This window comes from Diplotaxodon limnothrissa, linkage group LG20, assembly GCF_057381915.1.
Source record: "Diplotaxodon limnothrissa isolate DT_005_m linkage group LG20, D_limnothrissa_male_GT1.1, whole genome shotgun sequence".
Taxonomy (NCBI): domain Eukaryota; kingdom Metazoa; phylum Chordata; class Actinopteri; order Cichliformes; family Cichlidae; genus Diplotaxodon; species Diplotaxodon limnothrissa.
In genome coordinates, this window is record NC_140615.1 from 21747522 (window position 1) to 21772318 (window position 24797).

At 42.9% G+C, this 24797-nt stretch overlaps 1 protein-coding gene across 1 annotated transcript in view; it reads left to right on the forward strand.

Moving 5' to 3' along the window:
* Positions 1 to 587: 587 nt before the first annotated feature.
* The window catches only part of nol4la (nucleolar protein 4-like a), a 28175-nt gene continuing 3965 nt past the window's right edge, over positions 588 to 24797 (forward strand). Inside the window, exons 1-7 of the mRNA XM_085344844.1 lie at positions 588 to 929; positions 13497 to 13652; positions 16710 to 16821; positions 19105 to 19214; positions 22190 to 22331; positions 23020 to 23312; positions 23411 to 23596. Of these exons, the coding sequence (XP_085200970.1) occupies positions 588 to 929; positions 13497 to 13652; positions 16710 to 16821; positions 19105 to 19214; positions 22190 to 22331; positions 23020 to 23312; positions 23411 to 23596 (1341 nt within the window). The remainder of the gene's footprint in view (positions 930 to 13496; positions 13653 to 16709; positions 16822 to 19104; positions 19215 to 22189; positions 22332 to 23019; positions 23313 to 23410; positions 23597 to 24797) is intronic.

Here is a 24797-nt window from a genome sequence, read left to right on the forward strand (position 1 = left end):
TAATCCCATTCAAACAGGTGTTAGGAGCAGAAACAGTCCCAGGTGGCGCATGTTGATCGGATGCATGGCCATACAGGGGTACACTCTGAGCATCTTTGCGCTTTTTTCGAGGGGTTGAGCAACCCGCATCCGAAAATAGTGTTGTCTGTTAGAAAGTAGGTCGATAGGAACTGAGAGAGACGTTTGTTTCCACGCTTTTGTCTGTGTTCTTTGTTGTTTAGCGAGGACTGTGGGCTTTTTTTTCATAGCCTACCCTTGTGTGGAGCGTTTTACGCACAGGTGGGAGATACCCGCTCAGCATAGGACAGCCCCCCTTTCTGCTCCTCAGCGGATGATGTGAGGAAGTGACATTTTTCACCGCTGCGGTTCGGGACAGCACTGCTCCTCTGCAAACAGGTGTGCTGCTGTCCGGGTCAGTTTGACTGAGAAGCCACAGAGAGGTAGCGTCCCCAAACCTGAACCGAGCCTCCTGGACGCGGGACAGCGGGGACCAGAGGAGAAAGACATCCACCCGTTCAAGTCTGTTCTTTATTAGCCTGGGCTGTTTGAACGGTTTCAGACAGAGAGAGAGAGGGAGAGGGGGAGCAATGGCAACGAAAAAGGCGTGCGTGGAGGCACCCAAAAGGAGCCGGAGTCCGGTCGTTTTAGAGGCGGAGATGTTCAGTGAATTTCAGGACTGGTGTCTCCGGACTTATGGAGACTCCGGTAAAACAAAGACCGTCACCCGGCGAAAATACAACAAAATCATGCAGACACTGTTGCAGAACGACGAGTCGGATGGCGTTTATGTCGACAACAGCCACATCAACGCCAAATTCAAATTCTGGGTGAAGTCTAAAGGATTTCAGGTCGGGACCAACGTTTTGGGAGAGCACAACAAGAAAGGAGCTCCAGGGAAGCCCGTTTTATACGTCCCGGTCAAGTCAACGGTAAAGTGTGTGTGTGTGTGTGTGTGTGTGTGTGTGTGTGTGTGTGTGTGTGTGTGTGCGTGCGTGTGCATGCTTGTGCATATGTGTGTGTGGCACAGAGAGGGAACGTGCGTGTACATGAGCATGAGGTGTCCCGTCGCCGCCTATAAGTTATCATTATATCAGGGTGCACACATGCACCTGTCACACGGATAAAACGCCAACTTGAAATGTTTTGTCGTCCCGTCTCGCCCTCATCCCTGCCGATGAAGCTTCACTTTGTCCACATCCCAACCAGAACAGCCCTACTGTCATCCCTTGCTGCCATAGCAACGCCGGTGCCTCCTGGCAATCGCATTTGAAAAAAAAAAAAAAAAAAAAAAAAAACAGGGAGTCGAGGCTATCAAGCAAAAGCATCTCACCAGCGAGGTTTAAGTCCTGTCAGCGCTGCCGGGTGCAAAGCACGAGATAATTTACTTACTGACAGCATTTTGCGTGAACCTTGCAGTTCGGGTCTCGTGTAGCCCGGTATGGTGATGCTGTGCGCGCGCACGTGGATGCAGCGGCATGTTGGTGGGTCTGTGTCAGGTTGCTCTGGTGTTACCAGCTGAGAAGCTGCAGAAGCTTCTTCTTCTTTCTTTTTTTTAAATCCAAACTTAAGATGATCACGTTCAGCGTTTTTCATGCCGAGAAGCTCAGCAGGTTTCATTGTCAGCGATTCATCAAAGGACACACGCACTCACTGTCCCATCTAAACCAAGAAGCACGCGCTGTGTCCGTGCGTCGACCTGGCTGATTTTTCTTTCTTCGGGAGGGCAAAGATAGGCTTCTAAAGTACTGAAAGAGGGGGCATTGTAACGAAATGGCACGGCGTGGCAAACAGCCCGAGTGTTTAGTCCCCACTTTTCATTGTCCTGGGCAGGATGCGGATCGGCTAACAGGCATTCGTTGCTCTGGCAACACCTGTGCAGCCCAGGACAGCCCGCCTCTGCCGCATTTTATTCTGTAGTCTACGATCCGACGTTAAGCTCTGTAAGCTCGTCTAAGATTATCTTCAAGAGAAACTCACTGCAGGTAATTTCCACATTTTAGCGGAGAGTATAAGCGGTGCGTAATTGGTGACCACGTGAGGGGCTGTGGCGGAAACAAAAGCGTCTGCTCTGGGCTGATAGCGACATACGCCCACAGTTAGTACTCAGACTTCACTTCTCCGTTCTCCTGGATGATGTGTGGCGATGTTTCGCTTGTAAAATGGAAGTCAGGTCAGTGAAGCTGCAGGTGCTTCAAGGGTTAAGTTTTATTAGGCCTATTTGTCGGACTGGCCAGATAAACATGTGCATGATGAACTGTCAGCCAGTGCCCCAGCAGCTTTTCCTGCACGCGGAAAACAAACACGCTGGCTGTGCTCACGCGCGCGCGCCCATGTCTATGTATGGTGTTTGGGCCTGCTGTGCCAGCACGGAGACAACCACCATTTTAAATAAGCGCCTTCAGGAATAATCTCCCCCACCCGGCCTGCTGGGACAGAGTCTCTCCGGACCTCAAAGAGCAGAAACACATTTCCTGCGAACAAACCGGAGAAGATTCTGGCTCCAGTCAGAGACAGAGTCCTTTGACTTTTAGCTGAATAGCACTGATCCCTCTACAGGTGTTTTACCTGTGTGAATGGACGATTTAGACTACAAAACTCCTCTAATCTCGGCTCAATATTGTGTTTCCCCCCTGAGCAGGAGGGCAGGTGTGATCTGACTCCGCAGGTGCAGATGGTGCCTGAAATGTGATGTTGATGAGCTTTTGTCTGTTTTTTTTTTTTGGCCATTTCTAGTTGATACCAGTTTAATATATTGATCAATATAACCTGATCAGCTTTAAAAAAAAAATCCATGTGAAAAGCAGATGAGCTGAAATAAAATCTGAACAAGGCCTTAAAAGTGTGGTTCTTTTTAAAAACAGGGTACCTTAATGTTTACTGGAGAGGAGTGTGCACACTTTTGTAGCTAATATCAGAAGGCAGGGGGAAACCTCCCCCTGACTCAGCTGCACTTGGGAAATTTAAACAACAAACAAAACATCAGCCAACAAAAGCTGCTTCTGATGATGAGTCAGAAGCCACAAATCAACCAATTCATGTGCATGTGACTGCTATAGAAAGCCCGATTTTTGATTCAGCTTGTCTTCGTGGGCTTTATAAATAGGCTGTCCGGTGCCACTGGAAAAGGAACACGCATACACATGTACAAACACGCACACACAATGGTCAGTGCCTGCTCGCAGGGCTGCAGGGCCGGGGACGTATCTCTGGAGCGCGAGCACTGGAAGCCCCTCTGCAGCTGCTCCCAGGGTGTGCCAAGTTTCTGTGTGGGAGCAGGCATGGGGCTAAATGACGGGAGGCTGGGTGGGGGTAGGGATGGTTGGTGGCTGATGTGCAGACAGAGAAGGTCTCTTCTGTGTGTCAGCAAAGCATACAAGGCGGCTTCAGTGTGTGGCAGGACAGAAAGACAGGGCACAGTAGCACAGACTCAGCGCTGATGCCTCTTTTCAAGCCGGGACACAGAATTATTTTCTGTCCTCCTGCTCCTGTTGTCTCGCCCTCTTTCTGCACATCTCAGAGCCCTGCAACTGCTCGGAGAATCCAGCAGCCCTCAGTGTGGAGATGCAACCTCGTTTAGCTCTCATTATGTCCTGATTAGAGGACGCTACAGAGGAGGAGGGGGATAGGACCAGAAACAGACACAGAGATGCACCACAGAATTTTACACAAAATGAGCATAAGCCTCTTCCTGAGTGAAGAAACGGGGCTTAATCGCCCTGTGCATTTCCTTTCAGCTGACATGAGCATTGTACTGAAGAAAATTTTTGAAAAACTGCGAGCTGTTGCTTTTTGTTGCCATGCCTACTGAAAGCTGTAAATATCTCTGTTCATGTCTCACGGCTTTGGTGGACATGCTCTAACACAGAGACACACAGAAGTACTTCACATGAAAGGGGCTCGAACTGTGCGCACAGGACATGCTGGCACAGACTGTGAACCAGACAAAATAAGTGTTCATTTAAGCCCATTTAACCGTTTAATAGACAAAAGAGAAACAAACGATGTAAAAACTAAGAGCCTATCAGCAGAAATCAGCATCTAAACAAGCAGAAAACAGTGAAACGTCATCATAGTCAGGATTGTTCTTTCTTTCTTTTTTTTTGTCCAAAGCAGTTGACTTCTGATCAATAAAGCTACAGATTATTGTCTGTCAATCAGCCTTTTCACCTTTTCTTTTAAAGAATTGAATACTTGTCTTTGTCTTTCTGCTTTGGGCTTCTTAAATGTGAGAATTTCCTGCTTTTGTTCTTATTCCACTCATGTCGAGCTTTGCGCTGATAAAAGAAAGAATTTAAAAGGACACAACCTCGAGCCCCTTTCAAGATCTTCTGACATTTTATTGACAAAATCCCACATCAATCAATAGCTGACAATGACAATAAACATTAGTTACAGCCACAAAGTGACAGCACATGATCAAAGGAAGACATGATTACCACAGAAAGAGGTTTTCAGACTGAAGAACTGAATGAAGCTTTATTTCCTAAAATAAGGGTTTGTCTCGGGACGTCCCCACATTGTTAGTCCTTATCCATGTCTCGGAAAATGGGCACTAAATGTTTGCTCCTCGCCCACGTCAGATGGGATGAGGAACATCATCATTATTATCTGATTAATTAGTCCGCGTTTCCCCTGAGAGCCCGTCTTTTGTGGATGGGCCACAGAGTCAAAAGAATACTGGCCCTATTATTCAGCAGCATTTGCATTAATGCTATTTTTTGCATAGAGAGTCTCCAGCGCTTTTGTCCAGCCTTTTTTGTTTCATCCTTCTCTGGCAGCGCCTATTAGGAGCAACACATGGGCTCACGCTCGTGGGTTCAAATAGCAAAAGGCTCAGCAGCCCAAACAAGAATCAACGCAGTTGTTCACATCTTGTTCTTCATCAGAGCTGCAGAGAAATTACCCGAGCACCTCTAATAGTAATTTCCCTGTTCCTTTTATTTATTTATTTGTTTTAAAGGTTTTAAAGTGGCTGTTTACCCCCAAATCAAATATCATTATTTTTCCTCTGGCCTGTTTTGTTATTTATCCATCTAGAATGTTTTAGAGTCATCTACCCAGTATTGGAGATATCGAACAGTATAGATGTCTGCCTTGTCTTGAATATAATGAAAGGAAATGGCTCTGTGGTGTTCAAACAGTTTGAATATATATATATAAAACCAACAGCAATGTCTCTTTTCAGAAATCACAACCTGGTGACTAAGAAAAATCAAAAAAACAATAAAAAAAAATCAACAAACTTTTGTGAGGTGGGCAGTTTCACTTTGGGACTACTTTCTTTGTACTAAACTATCCCCACCAATCGTATCACTGCGCACTGATAACAGGCTCCTGCTTGTGACAGGAAGTGCAACATGTTCTTATCCCTGGGTGTAATATAACGCATTTTTGTCACATGTCACCCTGGGTCTTATTATTAAAAACAAGGTGTCCACGGAAATATTGGCAGAAGAGACACACAAAGTCTGCAATAGGAGGGTGGGAGCAGTCTCATAAGTCATTAGGAGACTGGGCTTCTTGTCTTATCGGGTCCTTTCTGTTTTGCACTTCTTCCTTTTTTTACTTGGTGATTGTTGTTCTGTTTTTCACAGCCTTTAACTTTCACTTTGACTCACAGGTTATGTTTAGAGACTGGAAACTGCTTGGTTACATTGAGTAAAAGATCCAAGTTTGGGGTAAAATGCATCTCTGCATGTTGAAAAATGACTAAATCGGAACACAAACGTCCAAGGACACCCTGTGTATTGAATGCCCATTAGCTGGCTGCAAACATCCTATTGTTTGTGGGTGCAGTTCGAAAGAAAATAGTTCCTATATGAAACTGTTGGCTCAAACTAAGAGACAGGGAAGAAGTCCGAACAGGAGATTTTTGTAAATAAAAAATGATTTATTGCGAATAAACTAACAAAACACAAAGACCAAAGATGGTTGGTAGAAGGTGGAAGCAGGAGAGAGATCCTGGGACAGATTTTATCACTCCAGGAAGGCCTAGGCATTAGCTGCAATAGCTGACGACCCTCCGAGCATTTCATGTCACTGTTCTTTCCTGTTGGAGCGCCAAACAAGACGTCACAACTGCTGGCATGGTGCACTTTAGTGACATTTTGATTGTTGTGCACCAGGCTGGAGGCATTTCTATGATATATCAATCAGATGACGGAGAGGGAAATTGCTTGAACGTTTAGAAAAGATAACAAGGAAAAAAAGGAAGATTATAGTTATGGTGTCATAATGTGAACCAGAAATGACGAATGCATCAGCTGTAAACCCGCTTAAGTCAACTGTTGTACAAGATAGTCAAAGGGCTTTCACACTGGGTCATAATTTCTGGGAAGAGACGCTGCTGCTGAGTGTTTCGATTCCCATTTAGTACCGTTATAGCCAAGGAAACGCAGATCGTCTGCATGTATAAAATAACACAACAGGAGCTGAGGTGATTCTTCTTTTAGCAGCTGAGCATTTGAACTTCCGAGCCCATGCTTTGCTCCTAAGAGGGGCTGAACAAAAAAAACTGCCCTCAAAGCTGGAGATGTGTCTCATTGGGGTCTTCTTTGTTAAACAGGAGTCAATTAAAGATCCATAAAGAGTATATTTATGGCAGCATTTGTTCATGTGGTTATCTCAGACTTTGCTGCGTTACTGTGACTTACTGTAAACGGGTGACAAAATCCATACTGTGCGCGAGCGTGTGTGCTCGTACAAAGAGGGGGTCGCTGATCGCATGCTCTGTGTTTCCTCCCTTCAGCACCCTCTCTGTTGCCATGGAGAGACCGTTCTTTGCTTTCCCATAGGAGGAGAAATTAACACCATTTTTAACTGGCCCAGGGGCCTCCCCCCTGTGTGGGAGATAGTCTGAGTTGTGCTCCGCGCACACACACAGCCTTAAAGACAGCAATAATCTCCCTACCACACCGTTGCTGTCATTTTTAATACCTTTGCAAGGCCAACGTTTAACGAACTGGGACAGCATGATAATAGCCTGAAAACGGTTAAATGGACTCTGGGATGTGATGATGTATGTGCGAGTCATTTACATACCATTTTAAGTCAGTGACTGAAACGTCAACAGTGCCAGTCTGCTGGGGGCCAGAGGGACCGTCTGTGTCTCCGGCTCGGTGGGATATTGGGGATGTCACACACTCTATCAAATAATGTTCATCATGGGAGCAGCCGAGAGGGACGAGCACACACCGAGACACACACACACCCACACACACGGAGACGTCGGACAGAGGGGTTGAGCTCGGTGCACCTAATGTGGATTTAATGACGGGCCTTTATGAAATGAAGCAGACAGGAGAGGATGATAGTGAAAAGAAAAGAAATAGAAGGGGAGGGGGGCGTTTTATATTATAAAAATGGGGACAGTGTTGAGGTAAGAGTTTCTTTTATCCCAGTTTTTTTCCATGACAAACCTTTGTCTTGCGGTGTCCCCATGACACACATACAGGCGCAGGAGGAACAAGGATTGGCCCATTTATGTACCCATTAGCCAGCTGATAGATTTACAGAGGGGAGATGGGACTTTAAAAGATGACCTGTTGTCACATCTGCCTTGAGATCATCTGAGTCATGAGTACTGTTGACACAGCCATCTCCCTGTGTTCTGGGTACACACACATGTAAACAGACACACACATAAAAGCACCTGAGCACATATCCCTGCACCATCAATTTACGCTACTAATTGTGCAACAATCCTGCAAAATAGAAGTTGCATTTCACTTTAAATGGGACCTATTATGCAGTTCCCTTTTTTGCCTGTCGCTAAAGTGGATTTCTTTTTTAAATAATGAGTTTTAAATAAGGAGGTCAGTGTATGTGCAACCATCCCATGAGCCTAAAAGCTTATAACACTCGGGTTTAACACACCTGCTGTTTACACTGTAATATTCTGCTTGAGAGGGGCAGCCAATTAGAAGAAAGATGACTTAAAAGGAGTGGAGAGGCAAAAGCTGCAATTCTTCTGGTGGCCACTTGAGGCTTAATTCCAACAGTGAGTCAATATGCATAGACTTCAATGTTAAAACCATGTTTACAGCCTGGTGAAAAATATTTTGGACTTTGTGGATAGTTATCCCTATTTTTAAGAAAAGAGTCAGGCAGCTGGAGAGTCGTAAGCCTTAAAAATAGGGGCTGTTTGGCTGTTTTAACAGGTTTTAGCTAAGTTTACTCTCCAAATAGGACCTCTGAACCTCTTTTTTGTGCCTTTGGCGCCTTTTGAAGCATTTTAATCAAATTATAAATCAAATAGTATGACTTAGTGTGCAGTGTATACAATCCTCAAAGTCTCTTTTTGTATTTTATTAGTCTGTTGAATTAGCACCCCACCATTTTATCCAAGCAAGGTCACTTTTCGCTCAGAAAAACAACATGGTGGTTGCCAAAGTGATAACATGAGAGAAGAGAAAACAGTGGAGATCATCACAGCAGCTACATCTGTCTTTTATCTACAGTCTATTGTCTCAGGCAGTGGTTAAACCCAGCGACACCAGGACCCGGACTGAGAATAAGGCTTATTTTAAACTGTGAATCATGCAAAGCTGCACAGAGCTGGAAACCTGCAGGTTCACTTTAATTAGATTTCTGATTTTCAGATTTCGGCCTGTCCCACTCGTGTTTATCTGGTCGGCCATGGAGCTAATTTCTTGTGTGATACATCTCTTCTATCTTTGGCGGCCTGTCTTTGTGACCCAGCTGCTTCCCCTGAACCTCCCCCCACCTCCTCCTCTCTTCCTCCTCCTCCTGACCTGCCTGTGTGCAGGACTGCTCCTCTCTCCCCTCGGCGACTCTCGGCTACAGTTGGTGTGTGCGTGTGTGTGTGCGCGTGTGTATGTGTGCGCGCGACTGCCAGCGGGGGTGGGGGCAGTCGACTCAACCCCTCCAGTCTCCTAGCAACAGAGCGGTTTGGTGCGGGACAGGGGGAGGCGCAGGGGATGGGGGCTGGTTGTACAGTGACTGGGGAGAGCAAAGTCCTATGGGATTACAAAGATGGAGGGAAGGAGGAAAGGCGAAGAAGGAGGGTGAGAGTTTTGCTGTGTTGTTGCCGATTAGGGATGCTGACATGTCTCCTTTGCGCTTTAGAGCGGCATGTTGCTGAAGAGACCAAATATCTACAGCTCTGCTCAACAGCTGTTCTCCTCAGAGATGCTTCAGCTCTGCCCGGTAGACATATATACTGCGCTTAAACACACACTGAGAGCAGGCTGTGGTTAGAGGTGAATGTTTAACTCTCTGTTGACTAAGAAAAACCCAACTCATTGACGCAGGGAAGCCCCGAGAAGGGGCCTTCATGAAGCAGGAAATGCACTTTTAGCTCAGTGCTCTCACCAAAAACTGTATATAAAAGAGAGCTACAGCCACTGTGGGATCCTTTGGTTTCTGAAGCCCAGCTTTGAAGCCTCAGTTTTAGTACTTCGGCCAACGTTATGTTGTTTTTTTAAAACTCGAATGAGACACATTTGGGGAAGAAGGTGGAGTGCGCCGTTATCAGCTTGGTTAGTAATTAAACAGCTATAAACTGTAGGGATGCAAAACAGAGACGCAGATGCCTGCTAATAAACACTAAACAGCATAAAAAAAGAAAAAAAAATCCAGCTTAACTCACCAAACTGGAGCACAGACTTCTTGGAATGGCTTTGGGGAAAATAAATCATAGAGGAGGCCAGATTATTTGACATATAAAGGCATCAACACCACAAAGATGGTAAACAAGTCCAGTTCAGGGATTTAGGTTAGTAGAAGTGACGCTGAGCAGGCTGATAAAACTGTCCGCAGCACTCACTAAGCAAACTTTACGTTTAAGGCAAGTCAAATGCAGGAGATATAAAAACAGTTACCTTACTTTATTTGTTATAAACTCAGTAATAGAACTGTGTAGACGCTTTGATACCAGGCTGTAAACTGGTTTATTTCGTTTTACCATGGGTCTGTTTGAAGGTTGAAACCAGCCTCAAGTGGCCACTACAGGAACTGCAGTTTTTTATGTTGATTTCATTTATTCATTAATCTATTTTTTACCTTTTAACATTTAGTAGTTAAAGTTACTTTCAGCAGCTCTATTATTCGCAACAGCTCATCAAAGTGGATATCCCTGCAGGTCTCAGCCAGCAGATTTTTTTTTTTTATCAAGTAATCTCTTTTTCCTCCTTCTGCCTAAATTTTGGCGTTTTGGCTGTCACCGTTTTGGTTCTTTGAAATCAGAGGTGATGACGAGGGCTGACGTAGTCCTGCCATCTAGCACAGCCGCTTTATTTCCCATTTGGACTCTAATGGACACCACTTTTTACAAGATGAACATTCACAGAACCTTAAACACGGGAAAGAATTAATAAACTCAAACTAAGCAACAGCCGAGATCATAGATCAAGTGAGGAGTCATTTATTTATTTTTTAATACATGAGTCGCCCCCTGGTGGCCATTAGAAAGAATGTGTTTCACTTTGCAGACGATGTATTTTTGACATACAGTCGCCTAGTTTTTCATGATGAGGCTGACAGCACAGGCCCCCAGGTACAGTTTCTTACTTATCTATTTTTATATATAGACAGATAGACTTAATGTATGGGAATATTAAGTAAATTGCGACATTACAGCCGCTTTAAAATAGACACACTTTCAATAACAACAACAAAAGCTTGGAAAGTAAAAAGTAGAATATTTCAATAAAAGTGAAGAAACAAATAAAACTAGCCCAACATATAATTTAAAATAAACACAACAAAATAATAATGTCTCCATATTTATTTAACAAGTTTAACAAACAGATCAGAAAGAGAGAAAATAATAGATGCAAAAAAACAAACAAACAAACAAACAAACAAATGTTGGTTATGGTTCAGGCTCATGCAGCAGGTCTGACTGTGATGATCAGCAATATTTTCTGCGTGTGATTCTTTCAGGTCAGAGAAAACGCTCCCAGCAGAATATCCGGTGAGTGCTGTGGATATTTTGCAGTAGCAGAATTCAGTGCAGGATGCAGCAGTGGTGTGGGTGCACTGCACACCCCACAGTTGTGTGAGATTATCCAAATCCAGCGTGAATGGGCCGACACCATTGTCCCAAACAGCAGCAGCAGCAGCAGCAGCTTCAGTGGTGGCGGTGGCGGTGGTGGTGGTGATGTCACCAGGGGAAAGATGATGATACCTCCAAGTGCGATAGATTACAGCTGTGATGATGAGGCGGAGGATCGCTATTATTTCATTTATTATCATTACATTTAGCCCATGCTGACAGGGGAGAGTGGAGGGAGAGAGAAAGAGAGGGAGAGGAGGGCCGGATTAAAACAAACCCGCTCTGTGAGCTGGTTTTAGTTGCCATGGCAACGATCATTACCTCGCACTTGGGAGAGCAGGAGCAAGGAGAGAGAGGATGAGGAGGAGGGGAGACGGGACGGAGGTATGGGATGAAGAGATGCAAGCAGGAGAGAGGACGCAGTTGGGGGAAAACAAAAAAAAAAAGAAGAAAAAAAAGGAAATGTCAGATCCCAGGAAGTGTGCAAAAATGTCACAGGAGAGAGAGAGGAGGAGGAGGAGGTGGGGTGTGCGGGGGAGTGTGATTCCTCGATGCCAGGGGGACAACTTTTTGAACTCGGGACCCTCCTCTCACTCAAACACGAAAAGATCACTCCCCAGCTAGAACCCAATCTCCAGGAAATGTCAGAGAGCCCGTCTCGTATTTGCCTGGAAGAGGTGGAGAAAAAAAAAAACTAATTAAACGTTCAGATCCATTTGTTCCATTTTACGCTCGCTGGAGGACTTTGCGTTCAAAAATATCAGCAGGTGCTCGGCTGTAACGACAAAATCTGGTGAAAATGCAAAGTGTTGAGTGTTCTGTATGAAGGTGTTGTTTAGAGGGGAAGATAAGGAGGAAGGGGTGGGGGTGTAGGTGGGGGGTGGGGGGGGGGGGGGGGGGGGGAAGGAGAGGAAAGCCCCATGTGGTGCTGCGGATGGAGGCCGTTGTCCTGGCGATCCTACTTCTATGGTGTGTCACATGACCCTTTGCCCAGCACACCTGCCCGAGAGAAATCAGTGGCAGTTTCTATGGCGACAGGGTCAGCAGTACGGGAGGCAGGATGGCTGCCAGAGGTGGTGGTAGGAGGGACTGTTGGTCTTGTACAGTGTTATTTTTAAACATAGCAGAGATGAGGTGATGGTTGCAGACCCAGCCGGGGCCCAAACTTCTCCACCTAACGGAGACATTTAAAGACTGCAGGAGGTGAGCTGGACAGGGTTTTTTTTTTTTTAAATTTTAAACTGGGGACAGAAAGCAAGTCAGAGTGGGCCCATCAGAAATCTGAAATAAATAGCAAACCAACGTGCTTTACAAAATGGAATATTTGTAGGTTTGAATGATTTTTTCTTTACTTACAGTTATGTGGGAAAATAAGTAAAATCTGAAATGAAAATCCGTTAAGTGCTATTGCACATATTTCATAAGCCCATCTTTTTACAAACAGCCTATGTATCGCATTAAAACATAAAAACCCATGTATGCACACAATTTTATAGCCAACTTACCTAATTTATTATTTATTCAAACTATGACAAGAAGGAAAAATCCTTTTAATCCCAGTTTTCACCTTTGCTCAAAGCTTCCCACCCATGCTCATTAAATTAAATTCCTATGAATATTCTTTTCCAAAGCCCGACGACACTTCAAAAACATTTTAATTGTTCTGATGGTTTTAATTGTGGGCAGACCTCCTGCCTCCATAACCGTTTATTAGGAGACGTGGCTGCCTCGTTAACGATATCTTGGCTAAATTAAAGCACAGGATTTAACCCCGTAGCGATGGAGATGGCAGTGACTTAAAATCAGTGTCTCACACCTCCTTTGTTCTAAGTTCAGCTTTGCGAGGACTTAGAAAGTAGAGAATGTACTGAACTTTAAACTTTATGGATCTACTGTATTGGCGTCAGACCCGCCTTTTCTCCAACAATATCCATAATTGGTTGCTTTCATGCAAGAACACAAATTTATGGTGGGCCCTAGGTCGGCCTATCAAATTTCAGGCGGTGTAGAGCCAACCAAGTATCCCTGTTCATAGCCACACCTCTGCACACTTCCAGCTTTGTAGAAGACTCTCCAGAAGGAATGGGGCTGTATGGTGCTGCAGTTCATAAATGTAAATTTCTTGGGGTAAACATGGTTTGGCCAGCAATTCTCATCATGTGCTGTGTTTTCAACAGTGTGGATGGTTCATCTGAGGATGTAGATGGGCCATACTCACAGACTTTCAGCATCCTTCCTAAATCCACGAGGGCTTAGGCATGTCCTGCTATTAAACTGTCAAGTGGATTTTGAAGACTTGAAACACCTTTTTCTGTGACGTTAAACACAAGGGTGCAGTGCAGCTCTAGTTGTCCCTTGGACGATGCTCAAATCATTGTCGTTCATTTAAGTTCCTTGTGTGCCGTGAAGACAGTAAAATGTAAAATAAGAAGTCCTGAAGCTTGACTACATAATAAACTCCTGTCTCTCTGTGTTTTAGTGTTCTGATGGAAATTCAACCCAGGAGAACTCCTCCCTGAAGCGCGTAGCCGTGGTTGAAGACTTCTTTGACATAATCTACGCCATGCATGTGGAGATGGGCGCCGATCCCGGCAGAGCACCCAAACATGCAGGCCAAAAGAAGACCTACAAAGCGGTGAGTAAACACAACCAGGTGCCTGCAAGGTGCAAGTAATCATGCTGCTCCTTGCTGATAGTGTGTGGGCTGACAGTAACAGCAGCCAAATATTATATGAAGTCAATATAAACTCGGCAGTATTAACATCATATTTTATTTCCTCTTGTCTCCTCTGTTTCCTTACGACGAGCAGTAGTGCTGCTGCCTGTGGTGGGAAACAGGAGAGTGAGCATATTCAGCTCAGAAAAATGAGAGGTTGTTCACATGTTGAAGTTTGCAAGCTCCCAAAAATTTTATTAACAGAAATATGTTTATAAGATTCACCGTGCTTATCTTTAGAAGTATTTTAAAAGCTATAAAGACAAAGTGCAGCTGAGACCAATGTGTTTAGTTTTTATTTTAAATATTTGGTCAGTGAGTTTTGGATTATTCAAATTTTGACCACCAACATCAACAAAATTCGTCCTCTGGGGAAAAATTATGCTGAGACATGCAACATTCCTTTCACTAGCTGTAACAGGAGTAATAGATTACATCTTCCAACATGTCCTGGAGCTGAAAGATCCCACGTCAACGAGCCTTACACCAAATACACAAACAGCAGAGTCTCATTGCAGCTGGTTCTTGTGCAAATTCATGAAGTGAGGAATTTGCCAGTTTTCAGAGCCAAAAAATCCCATTTTTAATGCTGAGGCTGGTGGAGGTGCATTCATTTAGACACTTTAACATGTAACTGATACACTGCTTTGTCTCTAATATACTTCAGTTTTTATTTATTGTTCGATCAGGATTAGGGTTTAAAAGGAATCTGTTCACTTAAAAAAAGAGTTCTTCTGCAGAATTAAACACACATTGAACAGCTCAATTTTCTGAGGGTTTCGACCCATCGCGAGATGACGACACTGCACATTTTACATGAATTTATTCACAACGCTGTCAGAGATAATTACCTTAACAAATTGTCTGTGTTTCCGTGGGTGGACATGTTAAAACGACCCTTTCATGTTGTTGTTTATGAACATATAAAACATAAAGAAGCTTATATGATATATACCTGAACATCTTCCCATCCAACGTCACTTTAATTCATGAAATTTTGTACAAGCATTTGTAGTTTCAGATACTCCTGTTTCTGCATCATTGTGCAGCACACTTGTTTGATGATTGACACATTCACTGGGACTGATGTACTACTTTGCCTTTTACATTCAAGATGAGTTATTTAACAGTAAAAAGATACTAAAAAAAAACCCAAATGTAGCATCAGTGCCTTCTAAAAACCTGCAGCTAGCAGGCATTGGCATAGCGATTGATATACTCTCTAAACTGTAGCCGAGTAGGCGTCCGTAAAGCGTTACAAACGTGTTTTTTCTCTTATAGCATCGACGTACTCGTAATCCACTACACAGCCATGATTTCTGAATGGAAACGCACAAATTTTCACTCAAGCCTGCCTGCATTTAGTTTGCAATATCTGACTGTGATTGGTGTGCTTTTTAACATTTGAAACTCGTTGTGATTCTGAGAAAACAATACAAATAAAGATCTAAAATCTAGATATAATCTCCCTCCACTGGTGAAAAACTGTGAGGCCTGCAAGTGTAACTTTTCTACCACTGTGATTAAACTACTTGGGAAGATGTAGAGCACTTCATGTAGCTGTACTGGGTAATGTGAACTCATTTGTGCGTGAAAAGTATGAAAATGCACAATTCATAATAAAGTTTCTTCAAAGGAAAAAATAAATCCGTGCCTAATGCAGAAGTATTGTGCATTAGGCTAGCTCTAGCAGCTGTAATTTTTATCCAAAGTTAATAATCATCTGTCTGTTTCTCACCTGAATATTTGCCTGTGGAAGCTCTTGGAAATATTGCGTAACTAAAAACAGATTTTTTTGGGAGACTATAAAAAGCGTGTTGACAACCTCTCTTTTCCTTTGTGTGAAATGTGGCCCACAGTTGCAGAGAGCTTAAAATAATCCCAATGTGATTAGTGGATTTGAAAAGAAGAGGCAACAAGTGAGGTCTTTGTAGGGGGTCCCAGACTCTGATCATCCACATGGCTAAAAGCAGGAGAATCAAAGAAGGCCAAATTTTGTGAGTCTGGGAATCATAATATATATATATATATATATATTTTTTTAGCTTTAAGTAAACAAAGTCGATGCGGGGATCAAACCACAAATGTTTTTTTCTGCCACATTATTCATCCTTTTAGAACAAAGAGCTTCTGTTAGTTTCTGCTGCAGACTGAGGTGTGGTCTCGGGCCGTGTAAGCTGTCCTGACAAAATGAGGGGCTTTGTCTGCAGCCATAGAGGTGCAGCGGCAGCATTTATGGCTGGGTGGGTGGATGGGGGGGTTAGCAGGACACTGGTACCCCTCCTCTTCTGCCATCCCCCCCAGGAATAAAAAAAAAGTCATAAAGCCAGTTCCTCTTGCCCCGTAGAGAGGTCCTGTCATGTCTCATAGAGTGTACCCTTTTGAGCAGGCAGCATCACTGGGGCCGGGCATAATATGGAACTGTCACTGTGGCCTTCTGGGACGTGCGCGCTCCTCTGGGTGGCCTTTCCCTCTCAGCTGCCTCTAGGGGCCGTGAGGGGTGGTGGGCACCCCCACTGCCTCTCCATGGTCACGTGAAGGTTGCATTTTACAGGGAAATGCCAGAGGGGGTGAGGAGGGGAGGGTGGCATGGCAGCAGTGGGGACAAACAGGGAAGGAAGGCTGAACATGAGAGGAGAGGTGTAGATATGAGTTAGCTGCTCCCCAGAGAACAGGAAGAGAAAGGGAATCGGAAAAGATGAGCACCACTTGTGTTTTACGGTATCAAAGCAGGAGTACGGAGGGGGGCTGCAGCTGGAATTAGGCCATCCAAAAGCACCAGCGATCGCCTAGAGGGAGGATTCCTCCTCATGCCATGTCGAGATAACACATAATCACTGACCCCATGCTTTCACACATGCATAGAGGAATTTAAAAAACAAACCAAAAAAAAAACACCTGCACACAGTTTGAGTTCAGCCACAGCCTGAGCCAAATCTGCTAACCCAGTGTCCTCCGCTTGCTACCCCGGCACAGATTGCAGAGACCTACGCCTTCCTGCCCAGAGAGGCGGTGACTCGGTTCCTAATGAGCTGTGGAGAGTGTCAGAAGAGGATGCACATTAACCCCAGCACTGCTGAGTTCAAAGGTAAAGGCACACACTAACCCAGAGACATCATTAACTGATGCACTATTTTTGAGATCAACCTTTAAGAGTTGTTAATGCTGAGATGCTTTGACACACTGACATGGAAAAGAGCTAATTACTATCACGTGATCATGATATTCTTAGATATACTGTGTTTTATCACATAGGACAGAGATAAGATAGAGGGGGTTGGCATCTGGATGACAGAAATTATGCTACATTGTCCTGTCAGACACTAAATATGAGCTGATATGATCTGAGGGATTTGTACTTTGAAGAGTTTTGAATCAAACCCTCATTAATAAAACATATGTGTGTATCCATCACTGACATGATGTAACAAAGACTCAAGAGGGCCGGCTCTCTGGGACCGTACACAGCCTCTAAAATGATCACAGAGTTCCTCTAGTGGTCGGTGTGGAGACTGCAGGCACCTTGCCAGACACATTGTTTGGTTTCTGGTGTTAACTACAGCAGAGACTTGGATTTCTTTTGCAGGGTATTGAAGCAACTCTGCTGTACACAAAGCATTTGTCTGCACGATTAACTGAGAGCTTTTAGAACTTCTCCACAGAGGGATTCAGCAAAGGGAGAAAAGCCAGTCCAGTCTTTGTGCTAGTTCTTCAAAACTATAAGAAAAAGAGATGATAGACAGATAAAAGAGGGGGGTTCACTGTATTAGACAATGTATAAAATGAAAAGACATTAAGAAGGGGTCAGAGTAAAAGGTGACAAATTATATTAAAAGAAACTGAACAAGACCCGAGGCTGTTTCTAGCCAGAATAGCATAACTGTAATGAAAATGGATATTAATAAACACCAATAAACTTTATTTTTTAAGTCCCAGAAAGCTGTCACTCACTAAGTATGACAAATGATGTTAAAACTAACTCGTGTACAGAAAGATAGTAGTTTTTCTGTTTTAAAATATTCCAAATTCCAGCAGGTGAGTTGTATTTTCGGAAACCGTGCACTTTTGTTGTGTTTTATTTTTCTTTCTCAAGTTTTATAGTTGTTTAGCTAAATAAATACTCTTTCAAGAGACAGACACTAATTGCTAGTACTGCAAACTGCAGTTGTTTATGTGCTGATCTCATTTCTGTTGTAGTTTTTGAGAATGTGGTAGTGTTACAGCTGACTGCATTACATCGTGAGGTTCTTCTGCTTTGACGTCCACGCTAGAGCATCACAGACAGAGATATAAAATCACAGAATCTGAGCTGACCCAGTGTAAATACAAGGATCTATCGCGCTTTTCTCTGATACAGTTAGAATGGTAGATGTTCATATTAAATATGGCCGAATTTTTAAATCTTAAGTATGCTGTATGCACAAGTAATCTCTGTGAGCCAGAAGCTAACGTTCTAGACTCCTCTAAACACTCTGTTACTCACAGTTTTTTCTACTCTTGGCTCTCTATGATGTAATTGAGAGGGAAGATCCCTAATATGGTCATCTCAGCGACACTTTCCAGTTGTAGCTTTGAACTGAAACACCCCTTAAGTCAGTCTTCCAATTCAGAAAGTCAGAGCAGTCCCACCAACCCGAACTTAAAAATGTAAGATGGCAGCAATTCACATAAACGGCGGTAAAACTCTAAAAGAAGTCATCTGTACAGCCACTGATGTGTGTTTGTGACTCGCTAAATAAGCCATACACAGAGCACTGATAAGGCTCTATCCATGAACGTACTTTATCTGTGTTTTTAAGCACAAAAAACCCCCAAAACAACAGTGATGCTAGTGATGAATGAATGGCTGTACCTTGCTAAGCAGCATTTGCTTTTTCAAATTTGCTACTGGAACGCTCTCAACTAGAAGTAACGTCATTTCCAGCTCTGAAATTAAACCTCTGAGTGAAATGAAACACAACAACAAGTCTGCCCGTGAATGCAGAAGCTCCACCCACCCAGTGTTCAAACAAACTGCTGCGAGGGGCAACCAATCAGAAGAAAGCTAGTTAAAGGAGTGGAGAACTAAAATAGCAAAGTCAATATACTTCAAGTACCCCAAGAGTGATGTATTAACATGGGCTCAGTAGTAACTCATTAATGAATATTTTATAATGTGATCACATATTTTATATTTCAAAGTAGCAAGTAAGTAAATGTAGTGGAATAACTAATAATTAGTGTATAAATATTAAATAGTATAAATATTAAAGCACCTCAATATTATAATTACAGCAGCAACACAATTATAATAATGACTAGGTTACCTTAATTCATGCTTGTACTGTAATTACACAATAAACTGTATGTTTGTTATGCTTTCCTTCACCAGAGAACGACAGACCGACCTCGCTGGTCCCGGACCTCATCGATTACAACATGCCTCTAACTGCCACCTACCTGAAACAAATGAAACTGCAGTGCATGACTGCCACTGAAAGGGTAAGTGCCTCTCTCTCTAAGTGGATCTTTGTGAGGTGTGGGCAGAGATAAAAGCTTTTCCACCCCAGGTATAATTGCACCGACTGCACGAGTCACCTCGTTATTTTCTTTAGAGGCAGCAGGGAGACATGCTCTGTACGGGGAAAATAGGACGTAATACGAAACAATCAGAGGGGGGAGCAGCCCAGTGTGAAATGAGGATTAGTAAATCTGTGGTGACGTCATGTGAGAGACCACTCCCATGTGTAGCTGTGACAGAAACACTCGGGAACTGCTGCCACTAAAGTGCAGGGAGCGGCACTTGATGCTGATAATGTAGACCTCACTCACGCATAATTAGGATTATCCGGAACAATGACCCAGACTGTGATTCGCAGGTGAGTACAAATTAACAAACGCTCAGACTGTTGGTCGCATCTGTGCGCAGACAAGAGTGTGAGCAGGCCAATAATTTAATTATTAACCATCACAGAGGTTTATTTCAGCGTTGTAGTAATTTGTTCCATATCTGTGCAGCACTGGTTTTGGAGCTCAGAGCAGCAGCTGTTTCATAATGCAGCAGATCACAAGTAAATTCACGACTGTGTGTTTAGTCTGTTGGAGCTTCACTTCTCAGCTGCCTGCATGTTGTTTTGCAGAACTTTGTTGGCTGCTAACATTCATCTCTCACTTTCTGTCTGGTAAAGAAACAAACGGCAGATGTAATGAGTGAAAGAACATGCGGCAAAACCAAGTCTTTGATTTGTTTTCCACCCTTTTCATCTCACTGTTGTGCTCTTAAAGAGGCCATTTTGGTTTGTCACAGGCCTTCAAATATAAACAGAAAGTCAATGGTCTGCCATTAAATAGTATTCTAGGTGTGTTTCTTAATTGTTAAGTTGGTAAAATAGAAGATATTTTGGGTTGAGGTTGAGATATTTGCTCCAAAGACAAATAGATTTTTTTTTGCAGATCTCTGCAAATTTCTGTCCATCTTAAGACAAACATCTGCAAGCTTTCATCTGCACTGTAAGCTTTACTATCTTCAAAGAGTGATGCATCTAACCTACAATGCATGAAGTGAGCCTGTTTTAAAAGTTAACCTTGCCTCTCTTTAAATTATGTATCTATTTCTAAGCACAGACATTAATGATGCTACACATTCAGCTACTTAGAAACATGTAATTAGGAACCCTCCCCTCTCTCTCTTTGATGCTCCACGGCTCACTTGGTGCCTAATAGAGCTGTCACTGAGCATTTTGGTCCTCCACGAACCCCCTAACAGAGTATTCCCAGGAGTTTAGGCCTATTTGTGTACTCGTGTGGGGGGGAATGAGATGACGAGATGCATTTCTGCTCCATTCACGACACACATTGGTAGTTGTGCTCCCTCTGAGTGAGACACATGACAGCGTGCATGCAGGTCATTTATGCGAACATGAATTAAATCGGCCTGGGTTGCACTTTGAAGCTCAGCTTTGGTATGAAATGTAAATAGGATTCATGCATTTAGTTTGGAGCCAACTCAGGACAGTCTGTGAATAGTTTGAGAGATTATTTAGCGCTCCTTCGCTTAATCCTCACCCTCGTGGCTTACTCATGTTTGTCTTACGCTAGAACAAGCTTCTTCAGGATTTCTGCATAACACAGTTAAAAATAGCAGTGCTCCAAGAAAAATATTAGTTAAAAGAGAGAGTCTCCTGCTTTATTCTGCTCTTTGATGTCATCACTTTTTAGCCAAAAAATATCCACCAAAAACATATGAACTGGAAGTTGGTGGCTGTGATGTTTCCTCTGAACATTCTGGGCTCAGTGAGACCTCGCTGGAAGAATTTAACCTTCAAGCCAGCAAATTTATGTATTTATATGTGCAATTCTGGTATTTTTAATCATAAAAATGCTTCCTACAGGAATGTTTACAGGAATTGGTGCAGCAGGTAATAATAAAAGGTTGTGTGGGGTCATTTATACATGTTGTACATATGTTTTATTTTAACATTATAGACTAATGTTATTGGAATTGGTAAAATGTTTGGTAATTATTTGATAATAAGACTTCCTAAGCAGTGTTGATATATTTCTGCAAAAAAATATTTGAAATTTTTCTGCAAAAAATATTTTGAATATAATAAGATGTTTGTTTAGATTTAGTTTGGAACAGAAACACGGAAGTAACAAATGACAAAAACAGTATGATGTAACATGATAACACCCATTTATCCCGTTAAATTGTACTGTGATAGACTCACACTATAAGCATCTTTTTTTCAGAGGATAGCTACTTTTAGCTGTTAGATTTCACAAAAAAAAAAAAAATTCCTAACGCCACCCTAATGGGAATTTTTTTCCTCCAGCTGGAAATGAACCCGAGACTTTTTTATTCCCAACTGAATGTGTTAACCTCTGCACTATGGAGACACTATAAGTACAGCTTTTATAATATTAAATAAAAAAAACATTTGTTTTGTAAGCTCTTAGCATAATTTGCTTGTATAATTTTCCGCATTCAGTTCCCTTTTGCACAAGCATGTTTACAAACTATGACTAATGACGTTGGAATATTTTTGAATCTCTGTACTGGATAAAGGAAATGTTATAGGTATGATAAACACAAATAAAGCCATTAAAAGGTATTCCTGTATAAAATATAATGGGGTCATAAATTACTCCACTCAGTCATTTTCAGCGCTTGAAGCTTGAAGCAATTTAAATGGCCATCATTTTGCAAAAACAAGGATATTATCTGTGAAAAAAAATCCCCACCATCAATATAAAGCCTCACATTAGCTTCTTATAGAAACTGAAGGAAGGACTAACACAGGGCGAAGCACATATCGGTTTGTGATAAACTCGGTCGGTATCAACCTGTCCCTTAGCAGCAAAAACTGTAATCAAAGTTGTCAGAACTGTGAGGGACCACTCCACGCCCTCTTCCCTCCTGTTCACTTCTCTTTTCCACTCTCTCGCTGTCTTTCTTTCACGCCGCCTCCCTTCAGGATGACAGTTCGGTGAGCAGCGAGGACATGAACAACGCTGAGCCCACATGGGTCGCAGCTGAGCAGCCCCCAGTGCCTGAGTCGAGCCCACCGAATGGAGAGAGGGTCAGCAACCCGGCAGCCACCATTAAAGAAGAAGATGGTAAGTGGCTGCAAACCGCCGCAGCACAGTCCTCTCTTATCTCAGCATCATACTCCGCCCTGTGATTTTTTTTTTCCCTTTTATCTTTATTTACATCTGGAAGGCTACAGATTGGTGTTATGCAGGAAACAGCTTGCCTTGTTCTTAGTGGACTAATCCACATAAATCCAGTCTTACAGAGGGTGGGACACCACCACAGCCCCAATCCACTCGTCACCCCGCTTAGAGAAGTAGGACAAAGGCCGATGTTAACCTTCACAGATTAGGAGAGAGAAAAAATTGGGGCAAGTCACTGAAAGGGATTGATTCTGTGTTTCGCCAAACCTAGGTGTGACACGTGCAGAGATCTTAGCAGTAACTGGCTTTAAAAGCTGCACACAGCAGGAAAAGAAGGCTCGCCCTCTCCCCATTGGTCCCTCCTCATCTCTTTCTGTTTTTTCCCCTGCAAAACTCTTAAGATTCCCTATTTTTACTCTAACTTTCATTTGTGGTGACAGTTGACCTCATTGCACACTTCCTTCACAATTTCATTATGCAGAGCACGAGGCAGGAAGTCCCCTCTCCTACTCCAACTCCCACTCTAAAATCTATTCCAGTAAACAGCCCCACATTAATGCTAAATTATGAAAACATCTGCACAGCTCATCTTCGTATCTGCGTCTGTGTCTCTTTCCCTCCCCTCTGCCAGATGACGACTCCTCAGAGAGTGGCAGCGCCAACGGGCTGCCGGCTCTGACCTCCCCGGAGGTGCTAGCCGTGGGTGGGAACGTCCCAGATGGTGGGGCATCGTACGGGGAGGTAGCAGAGAACGGGGTGAGCGCTCCCCTGGACTTCAGCACCACTTCATCTTCATCCTCCTCGGAGGATCAGCAGCCGGTGAATCTGAGCGACAGACTGCTGCCAGCGGGGAGCTCGCCACCAAACTCCTACCCTGCAGACCCCAACAGGAAGTACCCCATAAAAACCGAGTACACCAACAAGGTAACAGCAGAAACATGATGTGCACTGATCACGATAAACTCCCGTGTGTCTGTGTAATCCACAACAATGGATTTTTTTGTGTGTTTCTCTGTGTTTAGTCCCCTCCGTACAGCTCAGGAAGCTATGACTCTGTGAAAACTGAGCTGAGCATGAGCGCAGAGGACCTGACCTCTGCTCGAGCACAGATAATTGACGACGATGACGACGATCATGATGACCATGATGACAGCGACAAGATTAATGACGCTGAGGGGCTGGACCCTGAGAGACTTAAAGCCTTCAATGTAAGTAATATTTGCAGCAGACCTAAATTAATGTGGATGGAAAATACAGCGCAGAGCTGTTCATCAGCCTGTCAGCACAGATGTTAAATCATATGTATTATTACTCCGCGCACATGCTATTCTTTATTGCTTTGCTACATATTGAATCAGTCTCACAAGATGACAGCCTATGGTTTAATGATGTGTTTCCAGCACAACGGGGTCTAGTTTTTGTATTTTTTCAGTAGGTTTTATTTTTATTCAGTTTAATATTTTTTGCTTTCAGCTTAGTGTAGTTTGAAGTGAGGTAAATAATGTTTAGTTTTAATCATTTTCTTAATTTTTGTTTTTGCGATATGGGCGGTATTTGTCAGACAGAGATTTAAGAACATCACAAGAATAATTTTTTAATTTTATTTTCCACATTCAGGTTCGGTACCTTCTCTTCAATTTAAATTACAAGAATTTTAGTAATTAAATGAATTTTTCAGATATGGAACTTAAGTCACTTCACTGGTTAGTAGCAAATTTGTCTTTTGCAACAAAAATTCATTATGTCCATGCGCACTTTTTAAACCTCAAAGTCCGCCTCTTTGGACAAGACAGAGGACAAAACTCAGTAAAGATGCACTTGGAACAAACTGACCAGCAGTAAAACAGAACACCTTATTGCTTGACAATAACAGGAGACCTTACACAATAACTACACCATAAACTGTTCTCAGAATAAATAAAGATAAATATGAAATGATGTATTTAAAAAAATAGATATGAAATAAATAATTTGACTGTACTCGTCATATCAGGTATGTACAAACAACATAATGATAATTTGACCTGTTTAAATGTCACGTGATCTGATGTGTGTTTTCTGATTGGTGGTGTTATGGACACAGTGGCTTTCACTTTTAGGGGTGTAGATTATCTTCTACTACACGCTGAAAGCTTTCGCTTGAGATTGTTATCTCATTTGTGACAGAGGTGGAGTTTAGAGGATTTAGTTACCAATAATAACCTTGTTTTCAGCAATATACATTTATTTATAATATATCTTCTGCATTTGCTCTTTTTATTGTGAAAACAAACAAATAACAAAGGATGAATCATGGCAATCATGACCCAAAACATTTGTATTAGTACTCTTATTAAGTGGCTTCGTGGTGTAGTAGTTTTTCACATTCTCTTAACAAGCAAAAGACCCCTGGTTTGATCTTGGGAGGAG